This window comes from Poecilia mexicana, unplaced genomic scaffold (genome assembly GCF_051168715.1).
Source record: "Poecilia mexicana isolate PSO_F unplaced genomic scaffold, ASM5116871v1 scaffold_12, whole genome shotgun sequence".
Lineage (NCBI taxonomy): Eukaryota > Metazoa > Chordata > Actinopteri > Cyprinodontiformes > Poeciliidae > Poecilia > Poecilia mexicana.
This window is the reverse complement of record NW_028263381.1, coordinates 24,570,147-24,590,739: the sequence shown is the minus strand read 5'-3', so window position 1 is coordinate 24,590,739 and position 20,593 is coordinate 24,570,147. Positions and strand designations below refer to the sequence as shown.

Sequence of the window (20,593 nt, the reverse complement as noted above, 5' to 3'; positions counted from 1 at the left end):
GGAAGATGAGGGATTTTTATTCATTTGAAATCGTGTGCTGATGGGTTGGAAGGTTTTGGCTTTTCTGATTATGGGATTATTGGTTTTATAAGGCTGTAATAAGCTTATAACCAAAGCCAGAAAACCTCCATTTGTTCCTGCTGAAGAACGGAAACATGTTTGAATCTGATCACATGACATGCAGGAAAAAACAAAAATACGGTGAATATCATAGACTGTCGTCTGTTTTCAGTAAATTTTGAAAATAAGATTAAAACAGTTTTAAAAACAGGAAATGTAAGTTTTCTGTTCGGTCATTGACATCATCTACATGAAAGACAAGTTATAAAAGTTTGCTCCGAACTACGTGGCTGTTAAAACATAATGGAAAGTTTATTGTAAGGAAAAAGTGCAATAAAATAGTTGCACATGCAGCAAGTGGTAACCACAATGTGTTCTTCAGATACATTAAATCGGCATCCATTGATAAATTAAAGAACCTCTGTGTTATTTTTGACCGATGTATGATATGTGATGTTCTTTTTTCTGAAAATTCTTAATTATTTCTCAGAATTCTGACTTTTTTTTTTTTTTTTTCAATATTTTCACTTTTTTCTCAAAATTCTTATTTTCTCAAAACTGTAAATTTTTCTCAGGATTTAGACGTTTTTCTCAAACGTCTGACTTTTTCTGAGTGGCCCTGATCCTTTCTGTATTATGCAGATGCATCTGGACGCGATACCTCATGCAGACAGGTGTACTGGACGTGGTACGGAGCCACTTTCTCCTCTCCTTTGATCTCCACGTTGATTTGGAGGCGAATGGCTCCCGACACGGCCGACTTGTCCGTCCGCTTCTCTGTAATCAAACACAGTCATTCAGACATTTGCACCTTCTGGATTCATAATTCGGCTGCAGCTCCGCAGCGCCTTGAACCAGATCGGTTCACTGTAATTACAGGTTAACATGGCAGCTCCATTGCAGGGAGTCTTTGTTTCTGCAGCGCTAATAGAAGTCCTCCGGCTGATAGTGAGCAGGACAATGGCAGCTCTGCCTGCTATTTGCCTGACAGGGTCGTTATTAGGGGCAATTTTCACACGTCAGCAGAACGGTTGATTTCCAGCTACCTGATTATCTCGTGTTGAAAAAACAGGAAACGGGAAGAAAGGAGAAAGAGGACAAAATGGTTTGGGAATGTTTGATGACATAATATCATAGCTGGTTATAATCAGAGGTAGGGACTGCTAGCCAAAAGGTTAGTTCTGCTAATGCTAAAGGCTACAACGACATGTAACTAAAGCTAACGTGTAAGCACTTCACTAACACAGTACTTAGCAGAAGCTAATGCTAAATCACCACATTAACACAGTACTTTGCTAAAGATAACACTAAAACACTGCACCAAGAAGATACTTAGCAGAAGCTAATGCTACAATACGACAACAACACAGTATTAGCATTACTGTTAGAGTTGTTATTGCTAATCTGAGTTTTATATTTTATTTTTAACCCTAAGAATTTTTTGTTTCTGCGTGAACCTTTGTTGTTCTGTGCTGGCGGCCATATTTGCATTTTTCCACGCTGTACTGACCCAGGTTGTACCAGACGTCCATTTCGCCGCTCAGTGTTCGAACTTCGATGATACTCTGACCCAGGAAATCGTCGGACTCCCTCTTCAGACGCTGCTTCACTCTGGACTTGATGTCATCGTCTTCGTCCCAAACGCGAACTTTGATGCGATCTGAAGAATTGTGGCACTCGCTAAAGAAAAAAAAAATTAATTAAAAGATACAAACTTACCATAAAAAGAAAAACATTTCTGCTTGGCCACTTATTTCACGTTTTAATAAAGCGTTTTGGCATTTAACCAATTTGTTTCCCTTTAAATGTGTCCATATTTGTAAGATAAATAAAAATAAAAGAAACTTTTAAAGGAAAATTTACGTTTTCCAGCAACATACGTTTTACTGCCAAAGGCATTGTTAAAACAAAAAAAAGCTTTTTTTTTATTATTTCCAAACCAAGAGGATTCTTTACTCACAAGTGGAACTTTTCCTCCCAGACTGGGTTGAGGTTGCCATAAATGGTCTTGGTTCTCTTCTTGGTCTTCCCCACCTGAACGGTCACATACGGGTCACTGGAGCCGGTCTTGTCTTTCGCCTGAAGTCCCTGCGCACAAACCACTGAAACAGAGACAAACATAATCGTACACAGAGATAAAACCACGCAGATTGACGAGGTAACCTCTAAATAAACATGTTGATCAGAGGGGTACCTGTGATGGTGATCTTGGCCGACCACTTTGACGTCCCGTCCAACACACTCTGCTTGATGGTCTTCATTTGCTGAGCGTGAATGGCTTTGGTGACGACGAACACCTCCCTGATCAGCTCAAAGATCTCTGGCTTGTTCCTCTCTCTGATCTTCATCCTGTCTTTCATGGCCATGATGATATTCTGGGTACGATCCTCTGCTCCATGTTTGGAGCTTTTCTCAGCCGCACCTAAAAATTCAACCAAAAATCAAAACGCTGGAAACATCGGCCGACAGAATGTGACGCACCAGCTACCAGTGGAGGGCTAATCCGCTAATGTGCTAATAGCGGAGAAAAATAAGCATTTAGAAAACATATAGCAAATTTAGTTTCCAGAAAATATATTTTTGGGATAAATTCAGAAGGGCTAATTTAATTGGTGTTTTGTAAACTTGGTTTTGTAATAAAACTGCTCACCAATGACGATTACCATTGGTATTAGCTGTGAAGTTGTAAAAATGCATGATAAATGTACGCTTGATAATTTAATAGAAAAAGGGACGCAGTTCTTCGCTAAATAATATCAGCACTACAACAACTAGATAAAAAGGGCATTTAATTTAAGAAAACATAGCGAGGGAAGTAGCTCTGCTATGCTAAGTTGACTATGACAACATTAACGTGTAGATGTGCTGTGGAATTCAGTGTGTTTCGGTTCAGTTAAAAAATATAAAAATGGCTACCAACACTAACTCTGTCTCTGACAGATCATCAGTACAACAAGTGCTTAAATTAGCTAATCAACCACCGCTATGTTAGCTTAGTTAATAGCAGCGGTAGCTAATCTACCACAATGATCACTTATTAATAATCACAAAATAGACATCAAGCCTAAAAACATAAAACTGACGGACTGAATGTTCTATATTGGGAAATGTTTGAGTGTTTGTTGATGTTGAGTTCTGATGTATAAAGTTGTGGGTGTTGTCCATTATTACAACGAGTCTGCATGTAGCTTAGGAAAACACAGAGAGCAGTAAAAAAAGAAAAATACAAGTGGTTTTGAATTGGTCTTTAACGGTTTTTCTGTTAGTTTTCCCTTTCCTGTGGCACATAGCCCTCATGAATCATGCCTACATTAACAGGTTTCAATTCGTTAGCAGGACAGCATGTAAAAGAATCGTCTTTTTGCCCTCCAGTTTTGTAGACATGCTTGAATTTCTAGATGTAAGCAATAAAACAAAACTTGTCTATACTCACGTTGTAAACAATCCGCATTAAGCAGCTCTTGGCACTTTTCATGGCACTTGACGCCACACTCGGAGCAACGCATGCCTTGGCGGGCGATTCCCCACAGCAGCCCCTCACACTCATAGCAGTAAGTGGGAGTGGTGGCCGTCCACACCTCAAAGTTATGCGGCGTCGTGCAGGAAATGGGGTAGATGAGCGCCTGCAGGGTCTTCTTGTACACGTGGTTTTTCTACGAATAGTTGGAGATCATTTATGTAAGGTGGATAAAAGACAAAAACTAATTCTTACTCATTCTTTGAAGTTAAATCGGACCAAATTTTTCCCATCGAGTCAAACCAGAAAGCAAGTGTGACTCCAATCAACTCAAATGTGTCAGTTAACCATTCAGGAGCTTGTCGATGTAAACCCAACAGACTTATCTGGGATACTGACCAAATGTATGGAAAGTTTTGAATTTTAGGAAAGTAACAGAAAACATCTCTAAAATATATTCTCACCATTTGAATTTAGCAAGTGGAGATAATTTTGGTAATTCTAAGCTAAAACAAGAAAAGTTTGGTCTACTTAACTTTAGACTGTGAGGAAAAACATGTTTGTGTTTGTAAATATCTGGTTTACACTGTAGGTGTAACTTTTAAATGGGTAAAAACCCTTTACTCATTTAAAGGAAAGGGTAAAAACCCATATGCTGCCTTGAAATAAAGGCAGATAAAAATAAAAAATAGCAAATTAGTTTGACTTACCAGCTCCTCGTCCTTGAATGAGGACCGTGCCGCCATGGCAGAGGCGATCCCTGCCTTCCTGGCTTGGACGAGCGACTGAACAGGGAAAATTTGCATAAGTTTCCATCCAGTAAACAAATTTATGCGCCACACAAAAAAAATAAAAAACCAATACAGCTCCATTTTTATTGCTGTAGCAGTTTGGAGTGATGGTGGTTAAAGGAGAGGTCAGTAGGGTTAGCACAGTGTTTTCTTTTCTGTCAACTCCTTATAGGAGGAAAAAAAACATGTGAGTTTTGTTAGTTTTAAGCAGCTGGAGATTAACAGGAAATTTAGACCATGAGTCCGAAACAGAATAACAGCACTTGCTTACCAAGTAAATTTGGTTTAGTTCATAGTGCACATATCTTATTACACTTGAAATAAGACAAAGTAACTTACAAATAACTCTACAGCATAATGTTAACAGAATAACAGCACTTGCTTACCAAGTAAATTTGGTTTAGTTCATAGTGCACATATCTTATTACACTTGAAATAAGACAAAGTAACTTACAAATAACTCTACAGCATAACGCTTGTTTTACGTTAATAATTCTTCAAAATGAGTTTTACTGGGAGATTATTTCACTTAAAACAAGATATTTTTGACTTTTTCTAAGTAAAGTAATAAAACCAGACTAAAATCTTTTCATCTAAAAATTATTGTGTGTAAAAAATAAATGAAAAAATGTAATGAAAATATTTTGTATAGCCCAGGTTTAGGTTGCTAGGTAACGGGCGGAATTCTGCTGGGGTTGCTAGGTAACGGGCAGATTATTTCACTTGTAACAATACATTTTTCCAAAGTTATAAGTGAAATAATCTGCCAGTACTAGAACTTTTTCATCAATATTAAGGAATTATTTACTTAACAAGCTCCTATACCTGAAAAGTTACTTGTAAGTTAGTTTTGTCTTATTTTAAGTGAACTAAGATATCTGTACAACAATCTAGACCAAAATACTTGGTAATATTGTGTGATTTTGCAATGTGAACTGTGTTAGTGCCCTGGAGTCACTAATTTAAACTAGTTTTTAACTAAGAGAAGTGAGGAAAGCCACAGGGTGAGGGAATGATTGGTGAACAATATATAATTGATAATATGAAGCAGGAAGGAAAGTCACCCAGGACCTACAGGGTGCATGCATGTTTCTATTCAGATTAAACCGGTGCACCATGCTGCTAGATGCGTTATCACCCCTACTTGATGTTTTTATCTATTTTTACCTCAGCAGGAAAAGGGGAGGGGCATCTGCGTCTATAACTTACCATAGCCTGACCAGGAAGAGAGAATGCATTCAAGAGAGTTGTGGGGAATAGTTTCAGGTTTAGGAGAGGAGGGAGAGAAAAATTAGCATTCGTTTTTCACTACACACATTCGTTTTAAGTCATCACCCCTGTAATAAACTTACATGTAGAAGATCATAGCACATAGAAGTCGTAAAAGTGTGTTTTTGTTCCTGTCCAGATGTTTATTTCTGGTTTCACAGTTGTGCCCTTTTGACATGTTTTCAGTTGGAAATGCTACTGTGTTTACATTTTTATAAGGAAATGCTCACTTTTCCCTCTACCAGTTTGGACAGAGAAGGACTTCATCCTGGAGAGACTATCATGTTTACATTTTACATGCAAATGTCAACTTTATCCTTTCACATTTTTTTCAGCTAAAAAGGGCTTACTTTCACAGAAGCTCTTTGTTTTTGTTAAAGAGTTTTAATAACTTAGGTAGATATTTGTAAATACACTATGACATGTTTTAGAATCTCAATATTCTAATATTCTTATGATTTTATAAATTGCATTGTAGTGTAAATATACCTGGGTAAACTTCAAGAATAGTTTAATATGTATATTTTAGTGCATAAATAGGATGCTAAAAGTAATATGCTAGGCAAACCTACAAGTATATGTATAATATTACAATAGTTAAACTATTAAAATAGCAAAAACAGCATATTTCAGTTTTTGTAATTAATAAAAATATACTTAAAAACAATAAAATAAGGACTAGAAGTATATTTTTAGTACTTTGAGTATACTCCACTATATTCAGAAAGTAAACTTCTAATATACTACTTTTTGTTCTGGTCCACCAAAGTTCTGCATAAAACTTTGAACATTGCACCATTTTCCTACCTCTTTAAACTTTATGAGACACTTTTTGTAGTTTTTTGTTAGAATTTCCAATAAAACACTGAAATGAAAGTTTGAGAGATGCAAATGCACACAAGGCAAAGTAAGCGCAGCAGTAACATCTGCTGGTTTCACAATGAATTACTTGAAGCTAAAACAAACAAGCAAACAACATAACCTGACAAATAGAAGTGAAGTAATGAGTGAAGGGTACTGACCACGTCGCTGACCAGGGGGATGGGTTTCTTCTTACGCAAGTCTGGCATGCTGTCGATTCCATACAGACCAGATCCACCACTGCCAACATAATGAGGGCAGAAATTCATTCAACACAGAAAACCTCCACTGTGTCTGCACTGGTAGACAAAGCATTCACGTTGTGATAAAGTAAAACTTACCCTGGTTTAACCCAGGCCTGTCTGCTATTGGGCTCCACATCTCTGACCTGTGGGAACATTTTGAATGTTTTAGTTTGAAGACATTTAGGGAGGAAAGGAGAAACGGTTCTGGTTGAGCTTAACCTCTCTGATGTCACATTAAAAACTCTATTAGTTATTAAACTCAATAACTGTACAAATGGTGACAATGTGATGTTGAAAAGGAGAAAATGAACAAAAATATACTTTATATATATTGGCGACAGACAAATGTGTCTGTCGCCACATTTGTCTGTCAGTGGCGACAGACAAATGGTAGCATACAAAGTCACACAAAGGTCAAAATATAAAAATAAAGACTCATAACAGTATGGAGGATAATTTATCGGTTTTACTTATCGGATCGATACCGATATTTTAACGCACATATTCCCTTACTCGTAGTTTTGGTGGTAAAACTTGCAAACAAAATAAAATAAACACAACCCATATTATTTTTATTTTTCTAGACAGGTAACAAGTGAGAACAAAAAACTCCACAAATAGCACATCAGGGAGGAAAAAAGAGAAAAATTAAAAGGAAGGCTGATATTTTATGTGTAACCTGATTTTCTTCTCTTCCAAACTCTGAAAAAAAGATAAAACAACAGATCACAGAGAATATAAATTACATAAAGCAGTTTAAATGATCTTTTTAAAAATTCAGTGGCATCAAAGTCTGTGTTCACTCATTGCATTTTTTTGATGAAATCCAATCTTTTATTCCCAACATCCAGATTATCCAAAAATTAAATCTTCAAAAACTATACATTAGATTAATTAATCAATAAAACCAATTAATGCCCAACCCTAATTTCTGGCATTGTTATTAAAGTTAGAGAAGAAGAACTTGAATGCTTTTTAAAGGTACCTGGGATGAATTCGTCTTGAGATTGGGATCCCTGGGATCCCTGGGATCCCTGAGATCCGTAGGAACCCTGAGTGGATCTGGAGAGACGACGATGCGTCTGCCTTTTTTCTCTCAATATGCGCTGAAAATTAGCAATTCGCTCTCTATGGCTGGCATCAGTTGGCTTCGCTTTGTCCCCCTCTGCAGGGGGTCCATTTTCGCTGATTGGCTCCAGAAGACTTTTCGCCCGTACTGCAGGACTGTGGTTTGGGGTTACATCAACGCTGGACAACTCTCCATTGCTCTCCATGGTTTTTTGTGCCAACTCTAATGAGTTATATGTAGTTGGAGTGGGGAACTCTTGTGTAGAGACTGGTGTATTGTCATGTGTTTGACTGGTCCCACTGTCCCCCATTGCAGAGGTAAATTGGTGAACATCCTTCTCATTGGGTTCACTGGATCGTCTAATTGATGACAGAGACAACTGAGAGTCAGTAACTCCCTCATGGCTGGGCACTTCAAACTTCCTCATTGCCCCTTTCAAAGCAGACCTAAAAGGGACCACAGCCTCGCTGAAGATCGTTTCGTCAACCTTGTCGATGGGGGTTTTGGGTGTGGTCTCTGAATCCATCTCAGAAGACGACCGTGATGATGATTCCAGTACTTCCTCTCTGGACAGGCTTTGATCTGTCCATTCCCTGTCCAGACTCTCAGCCGACCCCAGATCAAGAGTATCCCCAGATGATGGATAGTCATCGCAGGGCGAATGTTGCGCCGGGTAACCGTCATCGCAGTCCGTCAACAGCACGGTAGAGCAGCTCAAGCTCCTGGATGGCTCGCTGTCGAGGTCGTTGGCGCAAGCGTCCGCTGTGTGGTAACCAGAGCTTCGGGAAAACGGGCAGTTTGCAGCGCAGTCACAGTCCAGGGTTCCCTCCTCAGCTGCATTGGTTGGCGTCCTCCACCCAACCTTACTGGAAGAACTTGAGGAAGAGTTGTACTGCTGTCCAAACAACAGAGAAAGGTGTTCAGAACTGCTGTTTGGGGAAGATCCCACTGCAACACATTGTGGTTCCTTCTTCCAACCGTCTTGGCCACAAGAGGAGATGTCTTCTTCACTCCAACACCAGATATTGCATTCTGTGTCACCAGAAGGAAAACCTGCTCCCAGGCAGTTTGAGCTCTGAGACGATGATAGAGAGCTGGTGCTTTGGTAGTTCTGCCCACAGTGACGCTCCAAGTGGCAGAGTTCATGATTTGAACTCTGCTCCAAGTTGCCAAAGCTAAATGAACGGACATCATCATCAGTTTTGTTGTCTTCTTGCCAACCTTTAGTTGCTCTGGAGCCCGAATCTTCTCCATACACAGTGTTATCCAACACTGGACTGGGATCTCTTTCGTGGAGACACATGACGGCGTTCTGTCTGCCCAAACTTCCTCGTCTGATGCGTGCCGTTTGAGGAACCGGACTCTGTTCAGGTGCAGCTGACGCTCCGCAGTACAGCTCCCCTATTTCACTGAGAACCGCGTCGACACAACAGGATACTTCATCCACTGAGCCGCGCACGGATGTTAAATACTGCCTCAGGTCAGATATTTCCTCCTGGATCTTATTGATACCTTTCAACTCTTTAAGGATGTGCTCCACTATGTTGCCAGAACCTTGTCCTGCTTCCTCAACTGAGATCTTCTCCTGTGCATCATGTTTGGTGTCATCCCCAGCTGCACTGCCATCTTGGCGCTGAGTAACTCTCTTTTCCCCAACTGAGGCTATGCTAGCTTTGTTGCCGGTAGAGTTGACCGCTGAAACGTCACAAGGGGGATTATCTTCCAGCCCCAGCGGCTTTCTGTGCAAGCTTTCCCCCAAGTCTGGGCTCTTTGAGCTCTTCGTCTGCAACTCTTGCCTTTTTGGGAAGACTTGAAGTGGATTTTCATCTTGTCCACCAATCCGTCCCTTGGGAAACATTCCTAGTAGATGGAGCCCGTTGTCAACTGGTCCAACACATGGGAAAATGGCTAGCTCTGCGACGGAGAGTACCTACAGTAAGTCTTTATTGTTGACGTTAGAAGGGAAAAAGAAACATGATTTCAGTAGTTTTATAGATAATCATGATCAGACAGCCAATAAATTATTGCTTCACCTGGCAATTTCATGTTTTAGTTTAAGAACTAGAGAAACTATATTACATTAACAGCAATTACAGCTAATCTAATTAGTCATTTTTAAAGAACAAAAAATAGATTTACAGCTGAAACTAGATATTTGCACACTTTATAAAAATACTGTTTTCCCTCCCCTTCTGATGTTAAATCTAATTAAATCTCCTAAAACTTAGCTATAATTAGACTATTAGTTATTCTTATACTAGCCAAATATCAGAATTTATAAAATTATGTCATACAAAACAATTCACACGGTTTTCCTCAAATGTTAAAGGACTTTCTTGTCCTTTAGCCTCATAGCTAATTTATGTTTTGGGTCATTGTTCATTTGGAAGACCCATTTGTGACCAAAGTTTAAGTTTTTGAGATGTTTTATCAGTGATTCTTTAAAACGTTTCTCCATAATATCATCTATTTTCACAGTAGAGATGTGACGTACCTTCTTTTCTCCCAATATGTGATCTAGTTACTGTGTAGTTGCTATCCATACGCAGATGTTTCTGAAAATTAATGTATTAGCTGGTGTTTCATATTGATTCTTCTTTATGGAGCGGCTTTTCAGTAGGAAACTCTGGAAAATGGAGGTTTCTTACTAATCAACATATTTACAAGGTTTTTTTGCTTTGGTCCACAGAACCTGTCTACTTCCTGAACTCTGACTGATGTGTTTAAATTTACATAAAATTGTTTGAATATCCGTGTCTTTTTATACAGTCTACATAAATATCTGGCTATTCCCACAGTAACGGCAGAAAAATTAAAGATTTACCAAATTATAGTTCAACTTGTTGGATAAATTGTCGTCTTACAGACAATTGAAGGATCTATTTTAGTCTGAGAGACAACTATAGTCTTTACAGTGCAGAAATCAGACAAACAGTCCAGTTTAAAGCGACGTCTCAGCTAAATGTGTGGAGGGAACAACCAGCAGCTGCTTAGCTGCCTGTAATTAGGAGCTCTGGAGAGGCGGAGCAGCAATTAGACGACAAACCAATTCTTAAGTTACGTCAATCATTCAAACCCCAACCGGCTTCAAAGACTGATCACTCCGAGATTAACGGACGACACTTTACAGGGAAGAAAACTAAATAAAACCTGATTCAACAGGTGATTCAGTTATTTCCTGTTGGAGAGTTTTAGTTAAGGAAGGAAGGAAGGAAGGAAGGAAGGAAGGAAGGAAGGAAGGAAGGAAGGAAGGAAGGAAGGAAGGAAGGAAGGAAGGAAAAAACAATGAAAGGACAAAAGACTGAAGAAAGCAATGAAGAAATGGCAAAAGGATGGATAAATGGAAAAAAGTAAGAAACGTCAGAATTCTGTTAATAAAATAATATTTTTCCTCTTTCTTGGCCCTGATCCTCCTCAGCATCTATTTATTAGTTGAAGGCAGCAAATTGCAGTTTGGTTTTCTAAAAACTAAATTAAAGCTGATATGAAAATCAAAAACAAATCTGAGTTTTAAAATAAGAGGAAGGAAACGTTTAAATCTACCTTAAACAAAAATCTGTCCTTACTTTGGTGTTTTAAAATTTCAGAGAACGAATCAAAAGCCAAATATTAACTGTGCCAAAAACACCAATAAGTAAATATTTAAATACAGACCTTACCTTGTTGGGAATAAATGAAGGTCAGAGCCACATGGTGAGAATCTGTGAAGCTTTTTTGTTGCTTTATAAGACGTGTTGCTACATTTCAGACGATTTAACAGCTACAGCTTTAATTTAAGCCACTAAAGGAGAAGAATGATGGGAGGAGACGCGGTTTCCTCAGAAAGTCATCCTGGATTCCCTCCCACCACATTCAGTGCCGCTCCTCTTCCTCTCTCTCCGTATTTTCTGCCTAATTTCTAATCTGAGGCTGAAATGCAGCAAATTCTTCCTTTCATTCAATCAATGTGGCAAAGGAAGCATCTTCAGCTTAAACATATTCCTGACATCAACATGTGGAAACGCTCAAACATTTCTGCATTTCTCTAATATCAGTACAGAGTACAGCTGATATTTTCACTGTTTTTTGGGTTGACTAATTAATAGCTAAATAGAAAAAGGTGCTTATTAGGAGATCTTTTTTTTTATTTGAACCAGGTGGAGCTAAAACTGCCACTTTTTCAGGCAAAGATATTTTTCTCCATCTTAAGTGCAATATATATATTTTTCTGTATAATTTTGTGTGATGTTCTTCAGTAACTAATTAAGTACAAAATTAGTTGATTGTTTCAATACTGGATTCAAGTTGTCAACATAACGTGCTAAATCTTAAATGTTCCTATAATCTATGAAAAATAAAGGACATCGTCTAGTTGTCAACACTACAACAAGTAAAATAGGGTCAGGAAAAAGTTATAATTAAGAAAAAAATAGCAAGGGAAAGCAAAGTAGGTTGGCTATGCTAGCATGACTATGACAACCGTAACAAATAGATGTGATGTGGAATTCTGTGTATTTTTGGTTCAGCTAAAAACTTTTTTAAAAAGTGACGTACACACATCATCAGTCAAGCAGGTGTTTAAATTAGCTAATCAACCACCGCTGTGTTGGATTAGCTAATAGCAGCAGTAGCTAATCCACCACAGCCATCACTTAATAATCGCAAAATAAACATCGAGCCTAAAAACATGAAACTGTAACTGACTGTTCTTTGTGTGGGAAATGTTTGAGTGTTTTCTGGTGTTGAATCTTGAAACATAAAGTGGCGTTGTTGTCAGTTGTCATGGCAACGAGTCTGCATGTAGCATAGCTAACAGACTGAGGACAAAAGTGATTTTGAGTTTTTCTTTAAAGGTTTTCCTGCGTTATTTTCCCTTTGCTCCACAGCAAAGGGAAAAATAACGCAGGAAATTAATTAATAATACCAACATCTCCGGGTGTCATTCAGTTAATAGAGCTGTTCTGCTGCAGCAGCGCAGCTATGGATGAACCTCCAGTGTTGAGTGCACGTGTGAAATTCCCATATGTAAACAATAACATGAAAGCCATTCATACTGTAGCAGCTGAAATATGCAACTTCTGCTGAAGGTCAGTCTTTTTAAAAACATAACCACTTAAGACTGACTGTAAAAATGGTATTTGACAGAAAAACTAGACAGAAATGTCAAACATTCCCTTATATTGAAACACCAAGAGAGGTTAAACTCAACCAGAATGTCAAAGCGTTACAAAGTTTATTTAATACATCTTTGTGTATTGTGTTGGGAAAAGAAGTCATAAAGTAAAGAGAAGATGATGAAGTTTTTACCTCCCGAAGCTGAACCCTCACTTTGTTGATGGCTTTCAGCCAACGGACTCTAGACGGGGAGAAAGGCAACGGCTGGCCTCCATCATGGAATCTAAGAGGGAGAGTTAATATCACAGATCCACTTTCAGTAAAAGAGTAGAAACCCGAACCAGAACGTTACCTTGGGAGTTTCGGTGCGTCTTTTTCTGATGCGTCGCTCTTTAAACGCGGCAGTAATTCATTGGACTGAATGTCTACATCCTTCTCGCTGCCAGTCGAGTGTCCGTTGGTGGGAGGCCCGGTGGGAGGCCTGGTGGGACGCGGCTGGCCGCTGGTGGACGGGTGTAAGCCGGTACTGTGGTAGGAGTGGAAAGACTCTTCCAGTTCGGAGCCGCCGGTGCTCTCGTGGCCGGTCTCGCTTAGCTGCGAGCTAGCCTGGCTCAGGTTCCCAGACGACCCGAAACGATTACTTTCCACCGGACTACAGTTGTGAGAGAGGAGTGAGGGAAACATTCAGAAACTGACGGGACATTTTCTCTTAGTTAAATCAGATAAGTGGGGATTGTTAAATCATTGCAGTTGAGATTACCGTGGATCCCTGATTTTTGGGGGATTTTTCAGTGGAATTTAAAACCTAATCCCACAGGTCCACTGTAATATTCAAACCTCAAAACAATACAACTAGCTTTAATAAATCCCACTTACCTGCTACAAGCCATGTGCACATAAAGTGTCAATTTAACAACAATCTTTCTAAAGTGTTAGCTGGGTTACTACACACACACACCACATAAATCCTTAAATTAGATACCCAACCTTCCTGCTGCATGTTGGAAATGGTAAAAACTGCATAGAGATGGTGCATTACACACTGGTGTGAGGAAAACAAGGATGATTATTTGCACAATTGCTTCTGCATATTTTCTTTCTGTTTCCTATTTTAAGTAGAAACTTCCAGACAAAGAGCTGAATGTTTAAAATATGCAGACTTAATCTCTTATATTTAAGAGTAGACATTGTTTGTTGGGATAAAACACAGATTATGGCAACACCAGACGAACATGAAGTTGGAACCAGATACACTGTATAAAAAAACTGACTGATATTAATCTAATTTTCCTTTATTAGGTCACTTGGGGCTACCAAAAGTATTTTTTCCTTAAATACTAGAATAATTTGTCTTCCGAATGATCATGAACACCAAAACAAATGGGTCACAAAGTTACTTGAGGACAACAAACTTAATATTTTGGAGTGACCATTTGCCCTCAAAATTATAGTTAAAGCTAAAAAAGTTGAGTTGACCGAACAGCCAACCAGCTCAGTGAGAGAGAAATTCTAGCAAATTATAGTGAAAGCCCAATTCAAGCAGTTCAAAAGGTAATTTCAACCAAATAATGAACAAATACCAATACTAACCCTAATAATGTTAAATTCTAAATGTATTTTAAACTTCTGAAGAAAGTAATAAGAAAATTTCAGTTTTACTCTGGCAATTAACAGCCAAAAGCAGATTTCATAATCATAACAGACCTAAATATTTATGCTCAAAAAGTGAGGGGAAAAATGTTATGTCTTTTCATACAGTGTAAAACAGTTTCAACAACAGATTTGATCAAATCAGAACTCCATAGTCAGACAAAACACATGGTAGCTCTTGACAAAACAACTAAATTTACAAATACAGGAAGAAATCTGTCTAAATAATTATTCTGCCGTAAATTTATGTGGAGTTCTGTTTTGAGAGAATTTAAAATTTTTGTGGAGTCAGACAATAAATTCACAACCACACTATGCAAGAGACAATGGACTGCAGAGCTGGACAGGGAATATACAGTTTTAAAAGCTGTCAATGCAGCATAAATGGTGAAGGGGGATACCACTGATTATGGTTTTACTGGCCTTTTTTCAATCAATAGATCCTTCTTGGATTGGGTGTCCAGCTGCACTCCTGCGGCAGAACCTGCAGAGGGGTCTGTTTCTACAAGCTTCTCCTCCGTTAGGGTCTGGGATGCTGAAGGATCTACATCAGGAGCGGAGATGCAAATCTGGGGGTTTACCATGTCATCTGCAGAACCTACCAGTTCGGTTTTATGGGGGTCAGGTGTTGGAGCCTTTTGTGCACTATTTGTTTGACCACTTGCTGCCTTGTTGACAGACTGGGGTTGTGTTGTTGTAACCTGGGAAGTTGGAGACTTTGGTGGCTCTGCCTGCCATGGAAAACTAATTTTCGCCCCAAACAATGATGTAGTTGGCTCTTGTTTCCCTGTGACGCTTTTTTCTTCTTGAAACAAGGTTCCAGAAAAGGATTTCAGTCCTGACAATAGACCACCGGTTCCTTCTGTTTGAGGTGATGCTGAAACAACCGATGGCATAGCAGGTGAAAATAACGACCCCAGAGATTTTCCTGCGTCACTCTGCGCAGATATAAAACCCAAGAAAGACTTAGTTTGAGGCTGTTCAGCACCACTGGAAGGCTGATCAGTTGGTGTAGCTTTTCTAACATCCAACTGAGGAGGAACTGACTTGACATTTTCATTAGTGTTGGGTTTTTCTTCAATGAACATTGGTTTCTCATGTATCACTTGTCTATCTGCAGTTGTCATTTCTTGCTCAGTCTTTTCTGCCTGACTAGTAAGTTCTTTTGAAGTATCTTTTGACTCACTCACTTCAGAAACCTTTGGACAAGATGCACCAGATGCCTGTCCATTACTGCTACTGTTCGTTTCTTCAGTTTGATCCATTTTCTCATTTGTACTCTCACAAATAGGCAGAGTTACTTCTGGTGAGACATTTTCATTTTCAAACTGCGAACCTGGTTTTGAAGTTGCTGTGGTAGAAGTTACAAGAGTGGTAGAGGTATTAGCAACTGTTGCATCACTACTGGCAGTCGTAGCAGTACTGGTAGCAGTGGTAGTGGCAGCAAGACTGACATTTTCTGCAGTAGTAGCATCGGTAGCAGTATGATCAGTTGCAGTAGTAGTGGCAGTTGTAGAAGGAGTTGTAGCAGTAGTGACAGCAGCAGCAGGAGCAGCAGGAGTAGCCAACCTCGGCTTAGCTGGCACTGGTTCAGGGGGTTTAGGCGGTTGTCTTAAACCACCAAACAGAGATCCACCGATGCCTCCTAGTAATGATGCTCCAGCTTGTGGTCCTGCAGCCTGCCCCGTGGGGCCACTAAACATTCCTCCAAGCAGAGAACCGCCTGGCTGTGAAGTCGCTCCTGCCCCTGCACCTCCAAACATCCCGCCCAGAAGTGATCCACCACTCGAGGCAGCTGATGATTTGGCAGTGGATCCTCCTCCAAACATGTCACCTAATATTGACCCCCCAGTGACAGGTGCTGTGGTCTGAGGACCAGACTGTGGAGTAGCTCCTTTGAATAAGCCTCCTAGTAAAGATCCACCTGTTTGGGGAGTTGGTGATTGAGTATTAGACCCTCCAAAAAGTCCTCCCAACAGTGATGCCCCAGTCTGACCTGTAGGAGCTTGTCCAAAAGGCAAGTTCTTCTGCTGTTGGGTTGGTTGAGAGCCTTCGGTAGGAGCAGATGCAGGTTTGAACAGAGAAGACATAAAGCCAGTAACAGCATCTGCTGCTGAATCAATGGAAGACTTGTCTGGTTCTGGAGGTTTTTGCTGTGTCTCAACTGCAGGACTAACTGTCGAAGGATCCACTTTTTCCTCTTCTACTTTAGGAGTTGCTAGATCTTGAGCTGCACTAATTTTGAGTTCAGATTGTGGTTGTGTGCAGGATTCTACTTCTTTAGACTGACTATCTTCAGTTAAAGATGCTGATTGTTCAGTGCTTGGGGAATTATCTGTGATATTGGTATCAGTTGTTGATGCACTGACCTCAAGACAAGGACCTTTACCCTCAGGTTGCTGCTGTGTTTCCTTCTGCTCAGTGCTTTGGGCAGCAGAATCAATTAAACCTGTTTCAACAGCAGTAGATGTTTTGTTGTCAGAACTGTTTTTATCCATTTCTGTAGGTGCTGTAGTTTGACCAGACCCACTAAATGCTGAAAACACACCTTTACTAGAGGCATCATTAGCACCAACGCTTGGTAAAATACCACCAAGAAAAGATGTACCAGTTTGTGCTGTAGCAGTTTGGGAAGATGATCCATCTAAAATCCCTCCCAGTAGAGAGCTTTTGTTTTGAGTTGTTGAACTTGTCTGAGGCACTGTAGGTGAGGGTGCTGTGCCTCCAAAAATCCCACCCAAAATAGATGTTTGAGATCCAGCAACCTGAGGACCAGATCCACCAAATAAGCCTCCAAGTAATGATGGCCCTGTCTGTGATCCTGCAGTCTGAGGAATAGACCCTCCAGTCTTTGTAGGACCAACCTGAGACACAGGTGGAGATGGAGAGCTTCCAAATAAACCACCAAGTAATGATCCTCCAGTCTGAGACGTGGTAGTTTGAGATGAGGACCCTCCAAACATTGCCCCTAACAATGAACCTCCAGGCTGGGAGGAAGGCTCAGGAGCAGAACCTCCAAACATGGAGAACAAACCTTTGCCTGGTGGCTCTTTGGAGCCTGAAGATGCTGGTAAAGATCCTGGAGGCAAAGGTCCTGTCTGGCTGCTGGCAGCCTCAGGACTTGGTGTAGAAAATAAAGAAAGCAACCCTTTACCTGGACCTTCTGAGCTAAATCCTCCAGAAGGTTGAGGATGTGGGCCTGATCCAGTGAGCATCGAAAGCAAACCAGGAGCTGATGATTCTTTAGTAGTACCAGCATCCTGGGGTGCCGTTGCTGCACTGGTTTCCTTAGGCATTCCAGTAGCCTCTGATTTAGGTTTGTCAGATGAAACTTCCATGTCTGCAATTGTGGTCTCTTCTTTATTGGACACTGTGGTACTCAAAGCAATGTCACCTGGCATGCCAGAATGCAATTCACCTGAAACACTGGCAGCGCCAGTCTCTGAATGGCTCATCTCTTGACAATGGCTACTGGAATCAGGTTTTTGTGATAATTTTTGTTGTTGGGGTTCTTTGGAACCAATTGATGAGTTGGGAGTTTGTTGTTGTGGTGACACAGTTGCTGGTGTAGAGGGAATATTTGGTGTTTGAGAATTTGTTGGGCCACTAAACATGGAAAACAAATTTTTTCGTGGACTTTCAGTGGAGCCAGATAATCCACCTAGCAGACCTCCGAGAACAGAAGCAGCAGTCGGCTCTTGTGGTTGAGGTTGTACTTTTGGTGTAGACTGTGCCTGAGGCTCCTGCTGTTGCTGTGTTTGTGACTGAGGAGCTGCTTGGTGAGATGGAGTGGTCGGTGGCTGAGGTTGTTGAGGGCCGGCATCACTGAACACTGAAAACAGTCCTTTCACTGTCCGTTCCGATGAACTTGATGACCCTTGTAAAAGTCCCCCGAGAAAAGATTCTGTTTGAGGTTGAGATTGTTGGGTGCTGGGCCCACCAAACATTGACATAAATCCTGAGGATGGAGGATCTTTTGGAGGAACAGTAGACTTTTGTGAAGATTCAGTGTTCGGCTTCATATGGCTAGGGGGTTGAGGGGTTGTTGATCCTCCAAACATTGATAAAAGACTTTTACCAAATGTTTCTTGTTGAGGAGGTTGTTGAGCTGCACTTGGTGGATGTGTTTGAGGTGTGGGTTCTGGTTTAGGAGCAGCCTGTTGAGGACTTGGCCCCGTAAACATTGAAAAAATACTTTTACTAAATGATTCTTCCTGTGGAGCACTAGCTTGTGCCGTTGTCTGTGGTGTTGATCCAACCAGCACATCGCCGATGGACAATCCAAAAAGTCCACCAGATGGTCCAGATGGTTTATTTCCTACCTCCTGTTTTGTTTGCCCTGTAACTGGTGACTTGCTAGTTTCAACACCTTTGGGTAAATTAGAAGAGAAAACCTCAGACATACTTCTGCCTGGTGTCTGGCTCTGTGTTGGACCAGACTGGTCACCTGTTTGTTGTCTTACTTCACCTTTTGATTTAGACGTAGATGAAAGTGAACCCTCTGTAACACTCTGTTTCATTTGCTGTTTTTGTGGTGGAGGTGGTGAGGGCTCAGTACTAAACAAGCTGCCAATTGAACCAAAGAGATTTGACACACCTGTACTCTCTTTATTTCCAGCAGCACTGCCTGTTAAGGAAGTAGTGCTCCCGGTCTTGCTTTGAAGATTAGGAGATGGCTGAGAAGATGTCTGGATATCTGGTTTGATTTCATCCATGCCTACAGCAGACTTGAGAAAACCCATAAAGCCTCCCTGTGGTTGTTCAGGTGGCTTTTCAACTTTTGTATCAACTGTCTTGTCAGTTGCAGGCGTAGGTTGTGCTGGTTTAATAATAGATTCTTTTGATGCAATGGGTGCAGTAACATTGGGTTTTGTTGCTGGTGGGGATGCTTGCTGTACCATCGTAGTCTGGCGTGAAAGTCGTGGTTTATGTGAAGTCGTACTTGAAAGTGTTGAGGGCTGGGTGACTTGAGCAACTGAGGGAACCGTTGGTAAAATTCTACCCTGCGAAGTTTGTTGTTTATTACTTTCTGAAGGGGCAACAGCAGCAGAAGAGTCTTCTTTGATAATCTTAGACTTAAGATTTTGGAGGCCTGATGACAGAATGTTCTTAGTTTGTTTCAGACTAGCTTGATCAGAGGACGTCTCCCCAGGTTTTTTCACCTCCACTTGGGATGGTTTGGTAACAAAAGATGATATCAGGGAAGAAATCTTTTTGACCTGCCTATTGGGAAATTCTTCAGCTTGAGACACCCGTTTTCTCCATTCATCCTCTGAAACATCATCTACATGTTTCACTGTAACAGCAGTAGAAGAACGCCGCCGTTGGCTAGGTTGATAGCATTTGTTAAGGATCTGATGATTTAAATTCTCAACAGGAGTAGAGTTTAGAGAAACAGAAACTTTCTGAGCAAGCAATTTCTTTACTTCATGGTTGTTCCAATGCAGGCTGGTGTGGTCTCTTTGATGGCATGAGAGATCAATAATATCTTGGTAGTAATCTTGATACCCATAAGAAGTTTGTCTTGGATCCACTCTTACTTTGTTTAATCTATAAGATGCAAAATCCATGCCTTGCTGCCCTTGAGACATAAATGAATTTTCAAACATTTCAGTGAACTGCTGGAGATTTAAATTCATGATCTGGTTTCCTTTTCTGTATGCAGCGGATAAATCCAGGGGAGCATTGAGAAGTTGAGGATTGCCATGACTTTTACCAGGAAGCCAAAGAAGCTCATCCTCATTGTAAAGTGGAATTTTAAAACCACAGACCAGGACCATTTCATTGTGTAGCCAAGCACTGGGTAGACCATCTAAAGTCTGTCCGTTGTCCCATGATTCACCTTCAGGTGTACATGCATACACATATTCACCTGCTGCATCTGTAAGTAAGGCGTAAATATACTCATGGTCTGTGTAAACAAAGTACCCACAGTCACCATCCTCTGCTGGCCACCACATCCCTTGCTCCAGAAGGGAAAGCCACTGCTGATACCATTCAGCGTCTTCAAGGTACAGCGAGTCTTCTGTTTCAACATTAGCACCTGCTGAACAGTTTCTATTCGAGTTAAATTGACTATATTGACTTAAATAGTTTG

At 40.4% G+C, this 20,593-nt stretch overlaps 1 protein-coding gene and 1 pseudogene across 1 annotated transcript in view; both read right to left on the bottom strand.

Annotated features, from left to right (window-relative positions):
- Positions 1–20,593, bottom strand: part of unc13bb (unc-13 homolog Bb (C. elegans)) — a 62,736-nt gene that overhangs the window by 13,144 nt on the left and 28,999 nt on the right. The window contains exons 9-18 of the mRNA XM_088011154.1: positions 13,199–13,498; positions 13,039–13,129; positions 6,780–6,826; positions 6,600–6,678; positions 4,228–4,302; positions 3,494–3,713; positions 2,255–2,482; positions 2,021–2,162; positions 1,571–1,740; positions 722–837 (exon numbers count right to left, since the gene is read on the bottom strand). Coding sequence (XP_087867280.1) covers positions 722–837; positions 1,571–1,740; positions 2,021–2,162; positions 2,255–2,482; positions 3,494–3,713; positions 4,228–4,302; positions 6,600–6,678; positions 6,780–6,826; positions 13,039–13,129; positions 13,199–13,498 — 1,468 coding nt within the window. The remainder of the gene's footprint in view (positions 1–721; positions 838–1,570; positions 1,741–2,020; positions 2,163–2,254; positions 2,483–3,493; positions 3,714–4,227; positions 4,303–6,599; positions 6,679–6,779; positions 6,827–13,038; positions 13,130–13,198; positions 13,499–20,593) is intronic.
- On the bottom strand, positions 7,256–9,610 carry LOC148156243 (uncharacterized; annotated as a pseudogene).